We start from the raw sequence: 15,672 nt of genomic DNA, 5'->3' as shown, positions 1-15,672 counted from the left end.
GTTTAGACAGTCCATGTAGTCAATTCATTTATTTACCCCTTTTACTTAGAACAAAGGAAGTGCTAAGAGGCTGGGGAAAGAGTGTGAAAACTGACCATACCTACCTTCAGCTGTTTGGTTCCTTTTGCAGTTTTGAGTCCAATTATGACATGACTAATGGTTTTACCATATCCTCCCATAGGATTCTCAGTCTCACATGGAGTTAATTCTGTGACTTCACCCTCATAAACTTCTTTGGTTTCTTTAATCCTCAATCCTGTAAAACATTGGTTATATAAGCTATACACATTAATTGCCATTTATACTGGACTATTCTTGATTTTGCCATCTGAAATCATCTCTGCCAACTCCACTGCAACACTGTATTCAAGTCCCACTTGTTACTTCTATTTGCTGATATATTCACAGCCCTTTCGAACACCTTCCAAAACCTACTAGCAAGTGCCCAAATCCAACTTCCACGTCAGTTTATGCACTCTTCAAAACTAGCCACAGTTGCTTGCAACCCCCCAAATATCATTTGAAAGTGAAAGCTGGATGATTCATCAAGAATTAGAACGTGTTTCTATCAAGCAGAATAGGCAGGTACTGGTTCTGAAAAATGTTTGGATAGTTACAGTCATAAAAAGAAAATTTCTCAAAGGAATGTTTTAATTATAACTTCTGTTACGTGAACCAGACATAAAATGCAACAGATGGGAGTAAAAGAATTTCTATCTTTCACTAACGCCAAATACTTGTTTAGAAGCATCCCCATACTGACATCCAAGGAATGCTGAACACCAACAATGTGGCTGGCTGGTAAATTATTGCTATCTCTAGAAATGACAAATATGGATGACACAGGTTTCAACTGCTGGTTCAAGTTTCCAAATCTGACAGGGGACTTCATCACATCAAGGAAATATTGCAGACTGTGCTCTCTCCATCTCTGTGCTCTCTCTCCCTCAACGCTGCCAATTTAACTGTAACTTAAAGACCACAGATGATTGAAAGTCTCTTTCATACAGAAATCAATGGGCCACTTTTTTCAGCTGCAAGGACTGATGGAAATGTTTCTTCACCTTAATGCCACTGAATACTTAGATGAAGTCTATGGTAAATCATGATACAGGGTGTATCAGGGATACAGAGCCCAGGGGAATTAACAGATGTCAGATGCAATAATAAAAACAATTAGGCTATCTTTGAGCAATCCAAGGGTCTACAAGGCATAGTTCTATCAGTTGTCAGCAGTAAGTAACATAGGAAGATTCTAGATGCTTAATGTTTTGTTTGCAAATTCAACTCTTCCTTTTGGCAAATGGAAACGTAAAACAATTCAATTGATAAATCCACAAGTACTAGAGAGAAAATTAACCTAATTGCCAAGCTACTCATCTTGTTAGTAACAAACACTTCATTCTAATTTGTCTGGCAGCATAGTGTAGGACTGCAAAAAGGTAGAGTATTATTCTTGTGCTGTCTCTGACTGTTCAGCTAAAGTGCTATAATGAAGAAAGCATACTTCATGCTAGCAAAAGATTCAATAATGCTTAAAGAGTACTGAAAACTGAAGCAAGAGATGGCCTTCTAATCAAACGAATATAAACAATTCAGTTGAAAAAAAATCAAACATATTAACAATCTATTTTCCTGTTTTAAGATGCTTACCAATTGCTCTTCTGAAATTTTCCATCAAGACTTCAGTTTTCTTTATTTCAGTAGAGTATACCTCACTTCCAACCATAGGGCAAAAGGGAACCTTAGTACCCAACTCTTGAGCAATAGCTAGAGCCAAAGCGGTCTATGAAAAAGAGACAGAAGATTGAGCTATTATGAACTTAAAACCATATATTTTGAAGAATTTAGAATATTTATAGAAACAGAATGGCCATCAAATTTTAAATTTAAATGCTATAAAATACATACTTTGGACCCAGAGTTTCTGTGTTGTTTCCTCCTTCCTTCTGTAGCCCCCTGAAAAACTGCCCTGGAGGGTTGGGGACCTTCTAGAAGTATGTGGGAGGTGCAGTTGGGGGCTGCAGGGGGAACTGGAAAAACTGACTCCTCCACTTCCAGTGGGAGCCTCTTTTGGATCTCAGTCCCTTCTGTGAATGGAAGAAGCCCTTCTATTTGTGGAAGGGAGACTCTGGATCCAATCTGTTTATTCTGATCTCACCCAACATGAAATTCCTTAATTCAAGGGCCACTAGAGGAAAGACTTGCTCCTAGTTTAATGTGACAGTATCTGGAATAGGGCTTTGCTGGGTGATTACAAGCTCAACTCCCAAAGTGGCGGGGGAGGAGGAGGAGAGGACAGAGGAGATAAAGGAGAAACACTTCCCGGAATACCCAGACCATAAAGCATTAAAGGTCAACACCGTAATTTTCTAGTTCTATCATTATTTTATTTTATTTATTATTAAAATTTATACACTGCCTTACTTGCTAAAAAACCATCAAGGCAGTGCAAGACAACTTAAAACAATAAAACCTTAAAAAACAAGAACATTAAATCATAATTTAAATGGCTAAATTAAAAAGATGTGACTTCATGCCCTTTCTAAAAGTCAAGAGAGTGGGGGCCAGTCATAGTACTTCAGGCTATCATGGCTCTGAAATGCTTCATAGATATGTCAAATGAAATTGTTTCTTCAGACAGATATGCTGGCGGTGAGCTTCAGCCATCGGTGGATTTACATAGAAGCCATGTTTCTGAAGAGATCAGTATTCAGCATTTCATACCCGTGCTTTACAAGTAGAGTTACAATACATCACTAAATTGGGAAAACAGGAGCACCCACTCTTAAGAGATTCATTCCCCACTTTACCTCTAACTAGCTATCTGTATTAATGTAGCCTAAGCAACTGTACTTGAGGTATGAACTGGCTGCAGCAGAGGGAGAGATGGGACTGTGAGAACTACACCATCGGCTTTGTTGACAGACAAGCTCCATTTGACTCCTCCTCTCCTTAAATAGTTTCCATACAAGCGAGTCATTTTAAGAACTTTGCAACTTGCTGGTGCCTGAGCTGGCATGCTTTCCTCCTCCCTTACCTTTCATTCATTTATTATATTTCTATATCGGCCCATAGCCAAAGCTCGGTTACCTTTTATAAATTATTGTTTCCTCTTCATACAAGTTTAATCTTATTATTTCAATATTATCATTATATACAGTTTCTTTGCCCATGTATGTTTCTGGATCATGGAATAAATCTGGTTTGCTTATTAACACTGCAGCCATTATTGATCCCAGATGCCTTCCCAATACCTCAGTATTACAAACAATAACCCCTAACACAAAAAGCATTTAATGTTAAAAACTGGACTGTCAAATACATTTCACTGTTATTTAAACTGTTACAGAGGGAGCAATCCTATGGCTGCTAGACAGCGGCAGGATATCTTGTTTTCCAGGAACCAACCTCAGAGCCCGCGATCCAAGGTTGGTTCCCAGAGAACTGACCTCCCCCAACTTCCGCGCTGCCTCTGAGGCAGCGTGGAACAACCCCACTCTCCATGCTCTCAAGAGGAGTGCGGAGTGGCCAGAAAGGGGCATGGCTGGGGGCGTTCCTGGGTAGAGAGAGCATAACTGCCTGTATGACACATCCAATGTGTCATACAGCAGCTTCCTTCTCCGCGCCGCCCTCCCACAGCTAGCCAGCTGCAATCGGCTGTCTAGCTGAAAAAGTAGGGCAGGAGAAGTGCGGAGGGAACAATCCCCTCCATGCTTCTCCTGCCCTGCTTTGGACAGGCAGCCACCTATCTAGATAGGATTGCTCCCTTAATGATCCCAATACCTCAAACTTTATTCTTCCAGATACTGGGACGTTAAGCTATTACCACTGCCTACAATTACAGACTGCAAATAGCACAGGATGTACACCAGTTTTTAAAATATATTTAATACTATCACACCAAAAATTTCACTAATATAACCAGAGCTTGTAATTCTGCTAGTACACAGCGTTTTTGGTACAAGCTGTATTTAAGGCACTAATACCTTGCCAGTTCCAGGAGGTCCTGCCAATAACACAGCTCTGCCAGCCATCTTCTTGCTTTTGATCAGTTCTACAATAACACCGCAAGCCTACAAAATTAAAATACTACAGTTAATAGGAAACACATGGGGCTGGATCTAGCATATGCCCCCCACGAATGGAAGGGGAAAGCAATCTTAATGAATTCCTCCCTCCCCCTACAGTCCCCCATGCTTCCCCCCAAAATCTGCTCCAGAGTGTTGGAGGACCGTCCGGTACAGTGGGGGAGGTGGTGCCAGGGCCTGCAGAGAAAGGGGGGCAAAGACTGCACTTCCTTCTCCACTGGTGGGAGTGTTCTGAGTAGAACTATACTCAGCAGCTGCTCCCACTTGAGGAATAAAGGCTGGATCCAATCCATGAGTATTATTTTTAATAATTCCTTTGTGAGTTTAGGGACAGGGGGCATTTATGTTCTGTATGAAAACTTTTATTTCATAAGTACATGAGCAATTTATGACTCTTGGCTTCAACAAATCAATTAAATGTTGTTATAATCACCACTTTAAAATGGTAGAAGAAAAGCATATATGGTTTTGAATTAAATATGGCAGAAGATAGATAAGAACTCAGGAATACTGTTGTTTCTGTAAATATTAAAGTTTTCTACTACAGCACTTTGCCTGTCTGAGGTGGAAATGGCTAGTTTGCAGACTGCCCAGGTGCCCTATGTTGACTGTAAAATCCTACGCAGATGTAGTCAGAAATAAGTCCCACTGTGTTCAGTGAGGTTTAGTCCAGTATGTTTAGAATTATGGCCTTCCTCTGAATACAATATTAATAAAAGAAATATGAACTTTGATAAGTACTAAAACAATTGGGTCTAGCAAACTGATGCTAGAAAAACTATAAAGATAAAGTTACTTTAGGAAGCAAAATGTATTTAATTCTGTCATTCATTCTGTTTATCCAAGGATTACAGGCCTTGCCTGTAAAAACAATGAGTCACCTACCCATAATATATTGCTTTAAATATGGTTTCTGAAGGCATTAAAAAACAAATATAACTACATTAGATAGAATTTAAGTCCTATAAAGTACATTTAAATCCAACCAAAGTTACCACAAGCTGTTCCTAGTTATACACAGTTATATAGTATGATGGTAGTAGATAGGATACCAAGCCAAGATCCAGAGAGTACAAGTTATGCTTGCATCAGGGGAAAATATGTTTCATTTGCTCCATGAGGAACAAGATATTTTTCTCTCACCTGTCTTCCTAGCAACGTCAAGGATTACACAAAGTGTAAAGGACCTCATTAGTCAGCATGTTTCTCTTGATGACCCCAGACATTTACGTGAGGTGGGAATGGGGAAGAAAAACATACAACATGATGATGTAACGTGTTGTGCTATTCTAGACGTTACCAGGAAGATCCACAGAATAGCAACAGTTCCATTTTCTCCTATAACACTTAGTTCTATCCTCAGCTTTCTTTTTTAAAAAGTTGTTTAATTCAGGATCGGCAAAGTATTTCTTATTCCTAGGTACCAATCTGATTTTTTTGGCCTCTGGAATTTAAAGCAGAATCGTTGTTTGAGGGGTAAGGCCATTTATCAAAAATCCAAGCCCTAAGAAAATTAGAGTTGCCAATACAAAAAAATTGCTGTTGCCAATTTTGCCTCTTACTATTGCCTAATAGTGGCAGATATGGCATGGGGTATGGAGGGGGTTACATCTAACATCTATGTTTCTGGGAAAGCATCTGGAGAGCAGCATGTTGAGTACCCCTGGAATAGATGAACTCTTCCAGCCCCTATGATTCTATCTGTAACATCTAACTTCCCATTTGTTCGGTACAGTGGTGACAAATCAAAGCTTATTTCGTGGTTTGAAGCAGAGCAAGGCAGGCAGCCTCCGAGCCCTCACGCATCATTCCTCTCCCAGGCTTTTTGCACAGGACGCTGCCTTAGATACCGAGTCAGACGCTTGGTCCTTCTAGCCCGGTACTGGCACCACTGACTGGCGGCGGCTCCCCAGGGCTTCAGGCAGGATTTCTTTCTTAGCTCTATCTCGAGGGGCCGGGAATGGAACCAGGGGCCTTCTGCATGCAAAGCAGATACTCCGCCAGTGAGCCTCCCTTGGCCCTCCAGCATGGCTAACGACTCCCAGAGCGGCACTGATGGGAAGCATCGGTCACTGGTGGCTCCTGGGTCAGCTCGCTGGGCGCCACTCGAAGAGCCCGTAAAGAAGCCAGCCGAGCTGGCCGCAGAGCACGGGGAAGCCGAGAGGGGAGGAGGGAGGCCTGGGCTGGCGCTCCAGCCGCTCTTACCTCCCGCGCGTTCTCCTGCCCGACCAGCCCGGCTGCCGCGGGCTTGGCCGCCCCGCTCTCGTCCAGCCCCAGCCCCTTGACATGGCTGTGCGCGGCGATGCGCTGCGTCTTCGAGGTGCTTTTCACCTCCTCGATCTTCATCCCGTCGTTGGCGACCAGCAGCAGAGGAGGCCCCGGGAAACTCAGTCCGCCGCTCTTCTCTCCCCCTTTTCGCCGACTCCACACGCGCACCAAACGTGCAAGGCCCGCGCGTTGCTAAGGTTCCCGGCGCTCCACCGCCTTGTTCCCGCCCCTGCCAACCCATTGGATAGCGTGAGCGAATCCTCGTTTTCCTTTGGATAAGTCTGTTGTCACTCAGAAAGCACGGGTTAGGCTCCGCCCGGGCCAATCAACTTTGTGCTCCTTAGAAGACGCTCCGGTCTCCTCAGGTGACTGGAGAGTAAGGGTACCGTGTCAGAAGGAGTGAGGCTGGGGAAGGGTGTTAGAGCTCTTCGTTTTTAAGGCATTACCGCGATGCTACTAATAGATACATTAGTATTTATAGCGCAGGGCCTTTTGGATTTGAAGTAAAAAAAAAAAAAAGAACTTAGTTAAAACAGCAACACAAAATAGGAGTTTCATCATGCTCCAATCTTAGGAAAATTCCATTCCATTTGAGGCATATATTTTAAAAGTGAGGTACTCTCTGTTATTATTAGTATCATTTCCGTCCTACATTTCCGTCATGGAAGTTGGAGGGTTGTTCCACACAATAACACTATGGGGTAGGTTACATTGAGTCAACTAGTGACCTTCATGGCTGAGCATACGAGTTTTCCACACTCAAGCCCTCAACTCTGCAGTCACTACTCCACACTGGCTCTCAGTCTGGTACCACATCTCTAGTTGTTTATAAAAAGTATTGTTCACATGTGAAGGAACACACTTTTAATATTCAGAACATGTTCACAATGTCTCCTCATTTGACTAGTGAATTCTCTCATGCGTGGGGCCTTTATGCAAATTAACCCCAAAAGTTAAGCCTTAAATTTAGGGAAAGAAGCATTATTTTCTTTTGCAAGTTAATTATTAGTTATGTTTTCTTTATAAAATACCCTTTTTGTTCTTTATATGTTAATTATTTGTGTATGTTATAAGGAAAGATGCTCTGAATCTGAGTACTGTCTGTGCCCTATGCCCTGCAAAAGCCCTTGCATCATCTTCATCTTTGATGGTCTTGGAATTACAAGAGCAAGGGTTGCTAAACCTCATTTGACATTTAACATATGTCAGTTTCAACAGGCAATTGTGAAGTTTAAGAAATGCAAAACAAAAAACCACTTTCTCCAAATATGGTATACTACTTTTGGCAGAGGCAACAGCATTTTTCAGCTTTACATATTGGCAACCCCCCCCCCCCCCGACATACACATGCCTGGTTGGCTCAAACCACATGCAAATACTGTTCAAGTTTAAACAGAAAAACTGACAACATTTTGGCTTCTGGCTAATATGAATTGTTTCTCAATACTATTGGAGGTGTGAGGAGATGTCTCCTTTATCTCCTAGGTAGGGTTGAAAATTTAAGTTGATTAATCAATTAAAAATCAAAAGGCACTCGTTAATTAGGTGACACATTTCCATAATGTTTTTAAACTCTTCTAACATGGTGTCTGCTGCAAAGTATACACACACCATCTAAAAACAAAGACTATATGCTGAACACTCCTGTTAATGAATGGGCATGGCATTTAATCTGGAAGAAACCATGGAGGAAATAATTTTTTTTCCTCAGAGAAAGCAGGCACAAACCATTTGTCTGTATTGTCAACATTGTTTCTTAAAAGAATGCAAATGAGCTTTGTTGTTTCTTTTAGGGTTGAAAGGCCTAAACTATAACTCAATAATCCACTAACCAGAAAAAGAATACTGTTAAGAAAACTTGACCTGTTGGTCTCTGGGTTTAATCAGTTTATTTCACCAACATTTCCTCTGCTGTTCTCTGTGCATACCAACCCACTTGTGGGGTGTGTATGTCTGAATAGCCAGCCTCCTCTTTAGCACAGACGTCATGTGATACCCAAGGAGGGAGCTGGAGACTTCAGAGCGGTTTTTTCTAGACTAAACGTTTGAGGTTACAGGACATAGCCTGGTTTCACATAAGCTTCCAAATTTCAGTGGGACATGTTGAACCCTGAAATTGTCAAATAGTATATTATTTTTGGAGAGAGGAGTTTGTGTGTGTGTGTGTGTGTGAATGACCTTCACATTTTTAACCCATCTCAAAGGTCTGACTTCCTGCCCTTGCTCCTATGAGATTTTGAAAACTCTGGCAATTAACAGCAACATTTTATGAAGGAGCAGTGTAATGAATAGAAAAAGGAAATTGGAGAGATGGGTGTTACATCTAAATAAGAGAGGAAAAATGTTTTTGTGCCCTCTTCTGTTTCTTTATTTACATTTGTCAGGGTTGTATTTTTATAACCTTAGTAATAGCAACTTTGGGTCCCCTCCTCCCCACTTCCATATCCTTGCCGGAGGTCCTCTTTTGGAGGGTCCAGGAAAGTAAGCTGGAACTTTCTCAGCTTTTTAAAAAAGAAGGAACATTGGATGTATAGATACCTTTACTTCTAATTCAGCAACAATAAAAACATCAAACAAAAGGGTGTTCATTTACTGCTGCTGTTCACTTCCTTAGATTCCAGTCTTATGTTTCTTACAAAGTGTGGTGGAATTTTCATAACAATGGTTCCTGGACAAGCATTCGCACTTTTGCAGACATGGAAAGCCCTTCAAATATTAAATAAAATGGGTGATAGACCCCTGGTTGAAACACAGGGGCCTGTCTTTATTTTAATTTCTGAAGTGTCTTTCAGTAAATCATTGTTTTAGTAATTGTGTGCATTAATTGCAAGCAGATTAATGGTTGTGAATTCATACATGTCAATTGAAGTCAGGAACTGGGGTCCTGGCCCTTTCATTCTCCTTTAGGTTGACATCTTCACCTCTAGTGAACTATTAGCTTAGAGTTGGTTATTTTATGGCTTACTTTTCCTGCCATTCCCTTAGAGTGTAAACCTACGCATGTTTAGACAGAAAAAAGTCCTACAACGCTGGCTGAGGGATGTTGGGAGTTGTAGGACTTACTCTGTTTAAACATGCATAGGATTGCACCCTTAGTATCCCTGTCAATGTTTATTGGATCATATAATGTATGTCTAATTATGTAAACGTACGTATATATTTGTGTCAATGTAGATATGTTAGTACGTGGAAGTATTGTACTTGTGTCCAATAAATGCACTTTGTGAGGACTTGAATGGACCGTTAAGTGTTTAGGACGGTGCTGTGTGTAATAGTTATGAAGTATTTGACTTTGAATATGGACAGAAATGTAAATTGCATACCCGGATTTCACAGGGTGTTAACTGGAGAGCTGTCCTGTAGTTGCTGAGGTTGCTTTAGCAAAGCCAAGGATAGCCTCAAACTCACCCTCCCCCCGTCCCGTTTTAATGACTGTCTGTCCGAAAGGTCTCCTCCGCTGCGCCCCGCGATTTGCCGGAACGCTCCCAACGTAGTCTGCGTTGCCGCGGGGGTTGTGTTAGGAGCCGGACTGGCTTTCCAGAGAAGGGGAGGGCGCTAACGGCATCCATGGCCGGTGCAACTGCTGCTCCCCCAGTCCCGCAACTCAGCGCCCCATGCCGCATGAATGTGAACGTGGGCGTCCTGGGCCACATCGACAGCGGCAAGACGGCGTTGGCCCGGGCCCTGAGCACTATCGGTTCCACCGCCGCCTTCGACCGGGCCCCGCAGAGCCGCGCTCGGGGCATCACCCTTGACTTGGGCTTCTCCTGTCTGTGTACCGAGCTGCCCCCGCACCTGGGGCCCGAGCCTGGTCAGCTGCAGCTGACCCTGGTGGATTGCCCGGGTCACGCCTCCCTTATCCGCACCATTATTGGAGGTAAGAGGAAGAACCAGGTAAAACGGCCACCCCCTCCTTGTCTGCACTTTGCAGAGAGAGACTCTTGTGGCCCAATTCTTCAGCTGCGCACAAGACCGGGTCCGGGGAGCAGGGCTTAGCAACATGCCTCTGGCGGGCTCCCCCCCACCCCCAATTTTTCCCTGCGTGAAGGAGGGATGGAGGGCTGTAGAGCAGAGGGCTATAGAGCACCCGTTCCTTTTTGCAGTGCCCCCACCCCGCAAAAGAAAGGAGAGGATCGCTACTCTTCGCAGGAGCAGCTGCCACTCTTCTGTCTTTGCGAAACAAGAGGCCTGGCTAAGTGGTGACCTCCTCTTGCTCACTTGCGTGTGTACGCTCTTTCTGTGTCTGGTGGACTGTGTGGCCCAATCTTTCTCACCATGCTTTCCAGAGAGAAATTATGAACAAACTATAAGAGGAGATGGATTTTTTTTCTCCGTGTCCAGTCCTTTCTGCTGCCCAGAAAGAGCTGGTGAGTGGGCACAGGCAGAAGCCAACTGCTTCCTTTTGCTCATTCGCCCGCCTGCGCTTTCCCTCTGGGTGCCGCAGTCTTCTTCATTGCACCACCAAGAAAGCGAGTGGGTTAGGTGGTCTGTGTTTGGATTGTTGTGGGGAGCCCAATCCTCTTCACCACATTTTCCAGAGTGGGCAGGCAGAGGCAGGAATGCCCACCACTTTATCTCTCTTGCTTATCTGCACTCTCCCTCTAGGTGGGGCAGCAGGCTCAGTCCCTTCCATGAGTGAGCAAGAGGACAGGAAAGTGATCAGGAGCAGTAGTCACTGAGTAGTGGTTCTTTGCAACCTACTTACATGCCTGCTTTTGCAGGGGAGCAAGTGGCAACTGCCCCATGCTGCCTGCCATCTAAGTTTGGGTGGAAGAGAAAGGACATAGGGAGGAGGTGTTGATGTTGCCACTGCTCCATGGCACAGAGTGGAGGATCACCCACCAAAGAGGGCTCGGATCTCCCAGGGGGCCCTCCACTGATGGTGGTGACTGCTGCACCTCAGCAGCAGGTCAGGCACCTCCCAGCAGGGACCCCTGATGCCAACTCTGGTTGAGCAACATGGCTTGTGAAAAGAGAAACCTCCTATAGTGCTAACTCAAGCATATTTATTTATAAACAAGTCCCATTGACTTTAAGAGGAGTTGCTCTCAAGTAAGTCATGTTTACTGCCTGATCTATGTATACTTCTTCAAGTAAATACTACTGTCAGTGGGGCTTAATCCCAGGTAACATGCATAGCATTGCAACTTCAGACTCACAAACTACCGATAAGAGTTTGATATACTGATCTCATATACAGTTGCAATCAAAAGTATTCAACCCCTATTGCAAATCAAGTTTATTGTCAAAATTTACAGTCTTTCAGCTTTTTTTAAATGAACAAATCAAACAAAAGCAATTGAAATAGCTCAACACAATGAATGCTTCAAGTGGTTTCCCCAAATTCAACTGAAAATGCAACTTATAATGACTTATCCAGTCTCAAAAGTATTCAGCCCCTTCATGGCAAGCATCTTTAGTACTTAGTAGAGCACCCTTTTGCTGTTATGACCTGCTGCAAACGAGATGCATAGCCAGACACCAGCTTCAGTGAATTCATCTTGCCTTCCACATGCTGCAGGTTTCCAGTGCCAGAGGATGCAAAGCAGCCCCACAGCATCACTGAGCCACCACCGTGCTTAAGTGTAGGCAGAGTGTTCTTTTCAGTAGGGACGTCAGAGAATTCCGCCACGGATCTCGATGAGGCCGAATGCCAGTGCATTTGGCCCCCCGAAATCCATGGTGGAATGAAGCCCCCTGCCCCCCCCCCCACGAAAGGCACGTGAAACAGAGCACTTACCTGCTGCTGTTTGCGCTGCTTTGCGAATGGTGGCTGCGTCTGCGGCCGCCATTCACTTCTTCATTATAGCCATGATAGGCTACGTAAATAATTATGTAGCCTATCATGGCTAACGTAGGGACGCCATCTGCGTCCCTGCGGAGGCCGTGATAGGCTACGTAAATATTTACATAGCCTGTCACAGCAAAAGATAGGGGTGCAAATGGCGTAGTGGCCGCCATTTGCACCCCTGTCTTTTGCTGTAATAGGCTACGTAAATATTTATGTAGCCTATCATGGCAAAAAACAGGAATGCAAATGGCGGCTGTCGTAGCCGCCGCCATTTGCGTTCCCTTTTTTTCGCTGTGATGGGCTATGTAAATATATACATAGCCTATCATGGCGAAAGACAGGGATGCAAATGGCAGCAGCTACGGCGGCCGCCATTTGCGTCCCTGTGCAGCCCAGCGGCCAGATGTCCGGCTGCGGGCGGCCCCGGCTGGCGGCTCCGTGGAGTCGCTGCGGAATGGAGCCGGCCGGGGAGAATTTCATGGGGAGGGACAGAGCGCCTTCCCCCCACTGCAAATGTCACCCTTTGAAAAGGTAAGTGACTTTCGTACATCCCTACTTTTCAGCGTATGCTTCATTCTTCTTCTTCCAGACATACCGCTGATCCATCGGGCTGAAAAGTTCCAGTTTTGTTTCATTGCTCCACAGAACAGAATCCCAAAACTTCTGTGGCTTATTTATATGATTTTGAGCAAATTGGAGCTGACATTTCTTGTGCTTTTGGGTCAGTAGTGGTGTATGTCTTGGAGTTCTGGCATGGAAACCTTCTGTGTTTAGTACATGCATTACTGTGCTCACTGAAACCTCAGTGCCTGTTGCCACCAAGTCTTGCTGCAGGTCTTCTGCAGTCACTCAAGGTTTTTTCTCAGCCTGCCTTCTCAGAAATCTGGTTGCAGCTGTTAATAGCTTCCTTTTTCTGCCACGTCCAGGTAGTGTAACCACTGTTCCTTTAACTTTGAACTTGTGAATTATGCTTCTAATGGTGTCTCTAGGAACATTCAGTGCCTTTGCTATCTTTTTGAATCCTGTGATGATCTCTTCTCTTAACTTTTTGGACCATTCTTTTGACACAGCCATATTTCTAACATGCAGCCAAACCTGACACTCAACAACCCCCTAGCCAGTTCAGGTATTTCATGTGTTCCAGCTCAAGCACACCTGGTGCAACTAATGAGGTCTGATTAGTTGCATCAGGTGTGCTTGAGACAACACCTGTTTTGCATATTTGTGCTGTTGTGAGGGATTCTATTCAGGGGACTGAATACTTTTGAGACTGGAGAAGTCATTATAAGTTGCATTTTCAGTTGAATTTGGGGAAACCAGGTGAAGCATTCGTTGTGTGGAGCTATTTCAATTGCTTTTGTTTGATTTGTTCATTGCAAACAGCTGAAAGTCTGTAAATTTTGACAATAAACCTGATTTGCAATGGGGGTTGAATAATTTTGATTGCAACTGTATATAATACAGGTCATGGGCTTTCATCATTATGAAATATACATGGGTAAACATGTATATTGGATAGGATTGCAGTATTATAGCAGCAAAAAACCCCATAGTGTCTTACGGCACCTTTTAAATACTAACAGATTTAGAGTGGAATCCTATGCATAGACAGAAAAAAGCCCTACAACATCCAGCATTCCCCAGCCAGCATGGTTGGCTGGGGAATGCTAGGAGTTGGGGGACTTTTTTCTGTCTAAATATGCATAGGATTGCGCCCTTATTGTAATATAAGCTTTCATGGGCTAGCCCACTTCGTTTTCCTGAGACAAATGAATAAAACATTTTACATTAATTTCTTAATGTTTGTTTCTTTAGTTCTTATATACTATATTTTGATTCCAACAAAATATAACAATTAGAAGTAGACTATTTGGATACAAGAGTTTTTATTTCAAGTTCTTTAATATTTTTGAAGACCTGAGAAAAGTAATACTGGGCTAGGGTGTGAATTGTGTTCAAGTCATTTGCAGAAGCCCTCAAGTTGTCAGTACTTGCACTCAGGTCAATTGAGGATCATTAGCGTAAATAACTGAATGATACCATCATTAGTTTCAAGTTATCTCTCTTACAATGCAATCTTATACATGTATACTCAGAAGTAAGTCCCATTGGGGTCAGTTGGATTTACTCCCAGGTAAGTATGTATAGGTTTGCAACCTAAAGGAAATATGACATCTTACACAGCAGCTGTTTCCAGACAACAAAGCTCCTTATTGAGTTCAAAATATATTGTGAACAACTTCAGGCTTGTCTCTGGAAGGAATAAAAGTGTATTTCTTCCACCCCTGCACCCCCAGAATCATATGAACTTACTTTTCTAGCATATGCCATCTTCTGGAAGCATCACCAACTATCATTTTCACAGGTGAATGTACCAAGACCTTTTCACACTGTCATGGCACCCTGCTGCAACATGCAAAGATCTGTGGATTGGGGTAGGAATCCCACACTGGGATTACGGGAGGAACAGTGAAGGACAAGTGGGACCTAAAACAAAGCAGCTAGGTTCACACAGCACAACAACCCATGTTGTCATTGAACCACGGATTGTTGTTGAACCATGGATTGTTATATGAAGTCAGCTGTGCTAACAAACCATGGTTTCTTAACCATGAACAACCCACAAAGAGAATCCATAGTTTGTTGTTGGGTTGTGAACTGTGGGTTGTTCATGCTTAATGAACAATGGTTTGTTAGTGTGGCTGGGTTCACACAACACAACCCACAGTTCAACAACAACCTAAGGTTCAGTGACAACCCACACTCAACCTTGAATGTTCGTGTTGTGTGACCCCAGCCAATGTTTTGTACAGAGTGCTCCTGTTCATGGTGCAAGCTAGCCATACACTTTTTGAATATACTCCATTCCATTCTCCCCACCACCTCTGGTTTTTGATCCACCCCTGCTCCCCCATCAACAGTCAGTAAGCATTCTGTGCCACTGAGCATACACGGTCCTTGCTGAGCTATTTCTGGTCTCCCCTCCCTTAAGGTCTTTTCTAAATAAGCTTTTTTAGACTTCTGCAAACCTTGGAATTCCCCCAAGCAGGCTAATACCTCCTTCTTGTGTGTTGGTGCTAACATTTTGGCTAAGTAAGGATTCACACTTGGAGAATGAGTTTGTCATTAAGTATATAGGATGTGAGGGAGGGGTTGTAGCTCAGTGTGATCAAGCACATGCTTTGCACGCAGAAGGTCCCAGGTTCGATCCCCGGCTTCTCCAAGTAGGGAGAGAAAAGAATTCTGCCTGAAATCCTGGAGAGCCACTGCCAGTCAGTATCGACAATACTGGGCTAGATGGGTCAATGGTCTGACTCAGTATAAGGCAGCTTCCTATGTTCCTATGTTTCTAAGTCCTAAAGCCATGCTCAGAGAAGCATAAGACGAAATTAGCAGTTATTTCTGATCTCCTTTCTTTCCAAATGACAGTGGGATGATGGGGTAGTAAGGATGCACTCACCTTCACAAATTCAGCGTGAATCAGTAAGGTTCTGCTGTTGTAGACATTCTGGCAAGCGGGGG

General features: G+C 43.5%; 2 protein-coding genes across 7 annotated transcripts in view; one reads left to right on the top strand and one right to left on the bottom strand.

The window, feature by feature from the left end:
• Positions 1-6,570, bottom strand: part of RUVBL1 (RuvB like AAA ATPase 1) — a 29,837-nt gene extending 23,267 nt beyond the window's left edge. Inside the window, exons 1-4 of the mRNA XM_084840166.1 lie at positions 6,297-6,570; positions 3,990-4,076; positions 1,654-1,786; positions 105-256 (exon numbers count right to left, since the gene is read on the bottom strand). Of these exons, the coding sequence (XP_084696292.1) occupies positions 105-256; positions 1,654-1,786; positions 3,990-4,076; positions 6,297-6,437 (513 nt within the window). The 5' untranslated portion in view covers positions 6,438-6,570. The remainder of the gene's footprint in view (positions 1-104; positions 257-1,653; positions 1,787-3,989; positions 4,077-6,296) is intronic.
• Positions 6,571-9,898: 3,328 nt separating this feature from the next.
• EEFSEC (eukaryotic elongation factor, selenocysteine-tRNA specific) overlaps positions 9,899-15,672 on the top strand; it is a 262,269-nt gene continuing 256,495 nt past the window's right edge. For all 6 annotated transcript variants that reach the window (XR_014788537.1, XM_084840159.1, XM_084840163.1 and 3 more), the window contains exon 1: positions 9,899-10,236. Coding sequence is in view for 4 of the 6 variants with exons in the window: in XM_084840159.1 (XP_084696285.1) it covers positions 9,927-10,236 (310 nt within the window). In the remaining 2 variants the exon portion in view is untranslated. The remainder of the gene's footprint in view (positions 10,237-15,672) is intronic.

Source organism: Heloderma suspectum, chromosome 2 (genome assembly GCF_057233095.1).
Source record: "Heloderma suspectum isolate Gila_16-S chromosome 2, 16-S_ref, whole genome shotgun sequence".
NCBI classification, from domain to species: domain Eukaryota; kingdom Metazoa; phylum Chordata; class Lepidosauria; order Squamata; family Helodermatidae; genus Heloderma; species Heloderma suspectum.
This window is presented reverse-complemented; position numbering and strand designations above follow the sequence as displayed.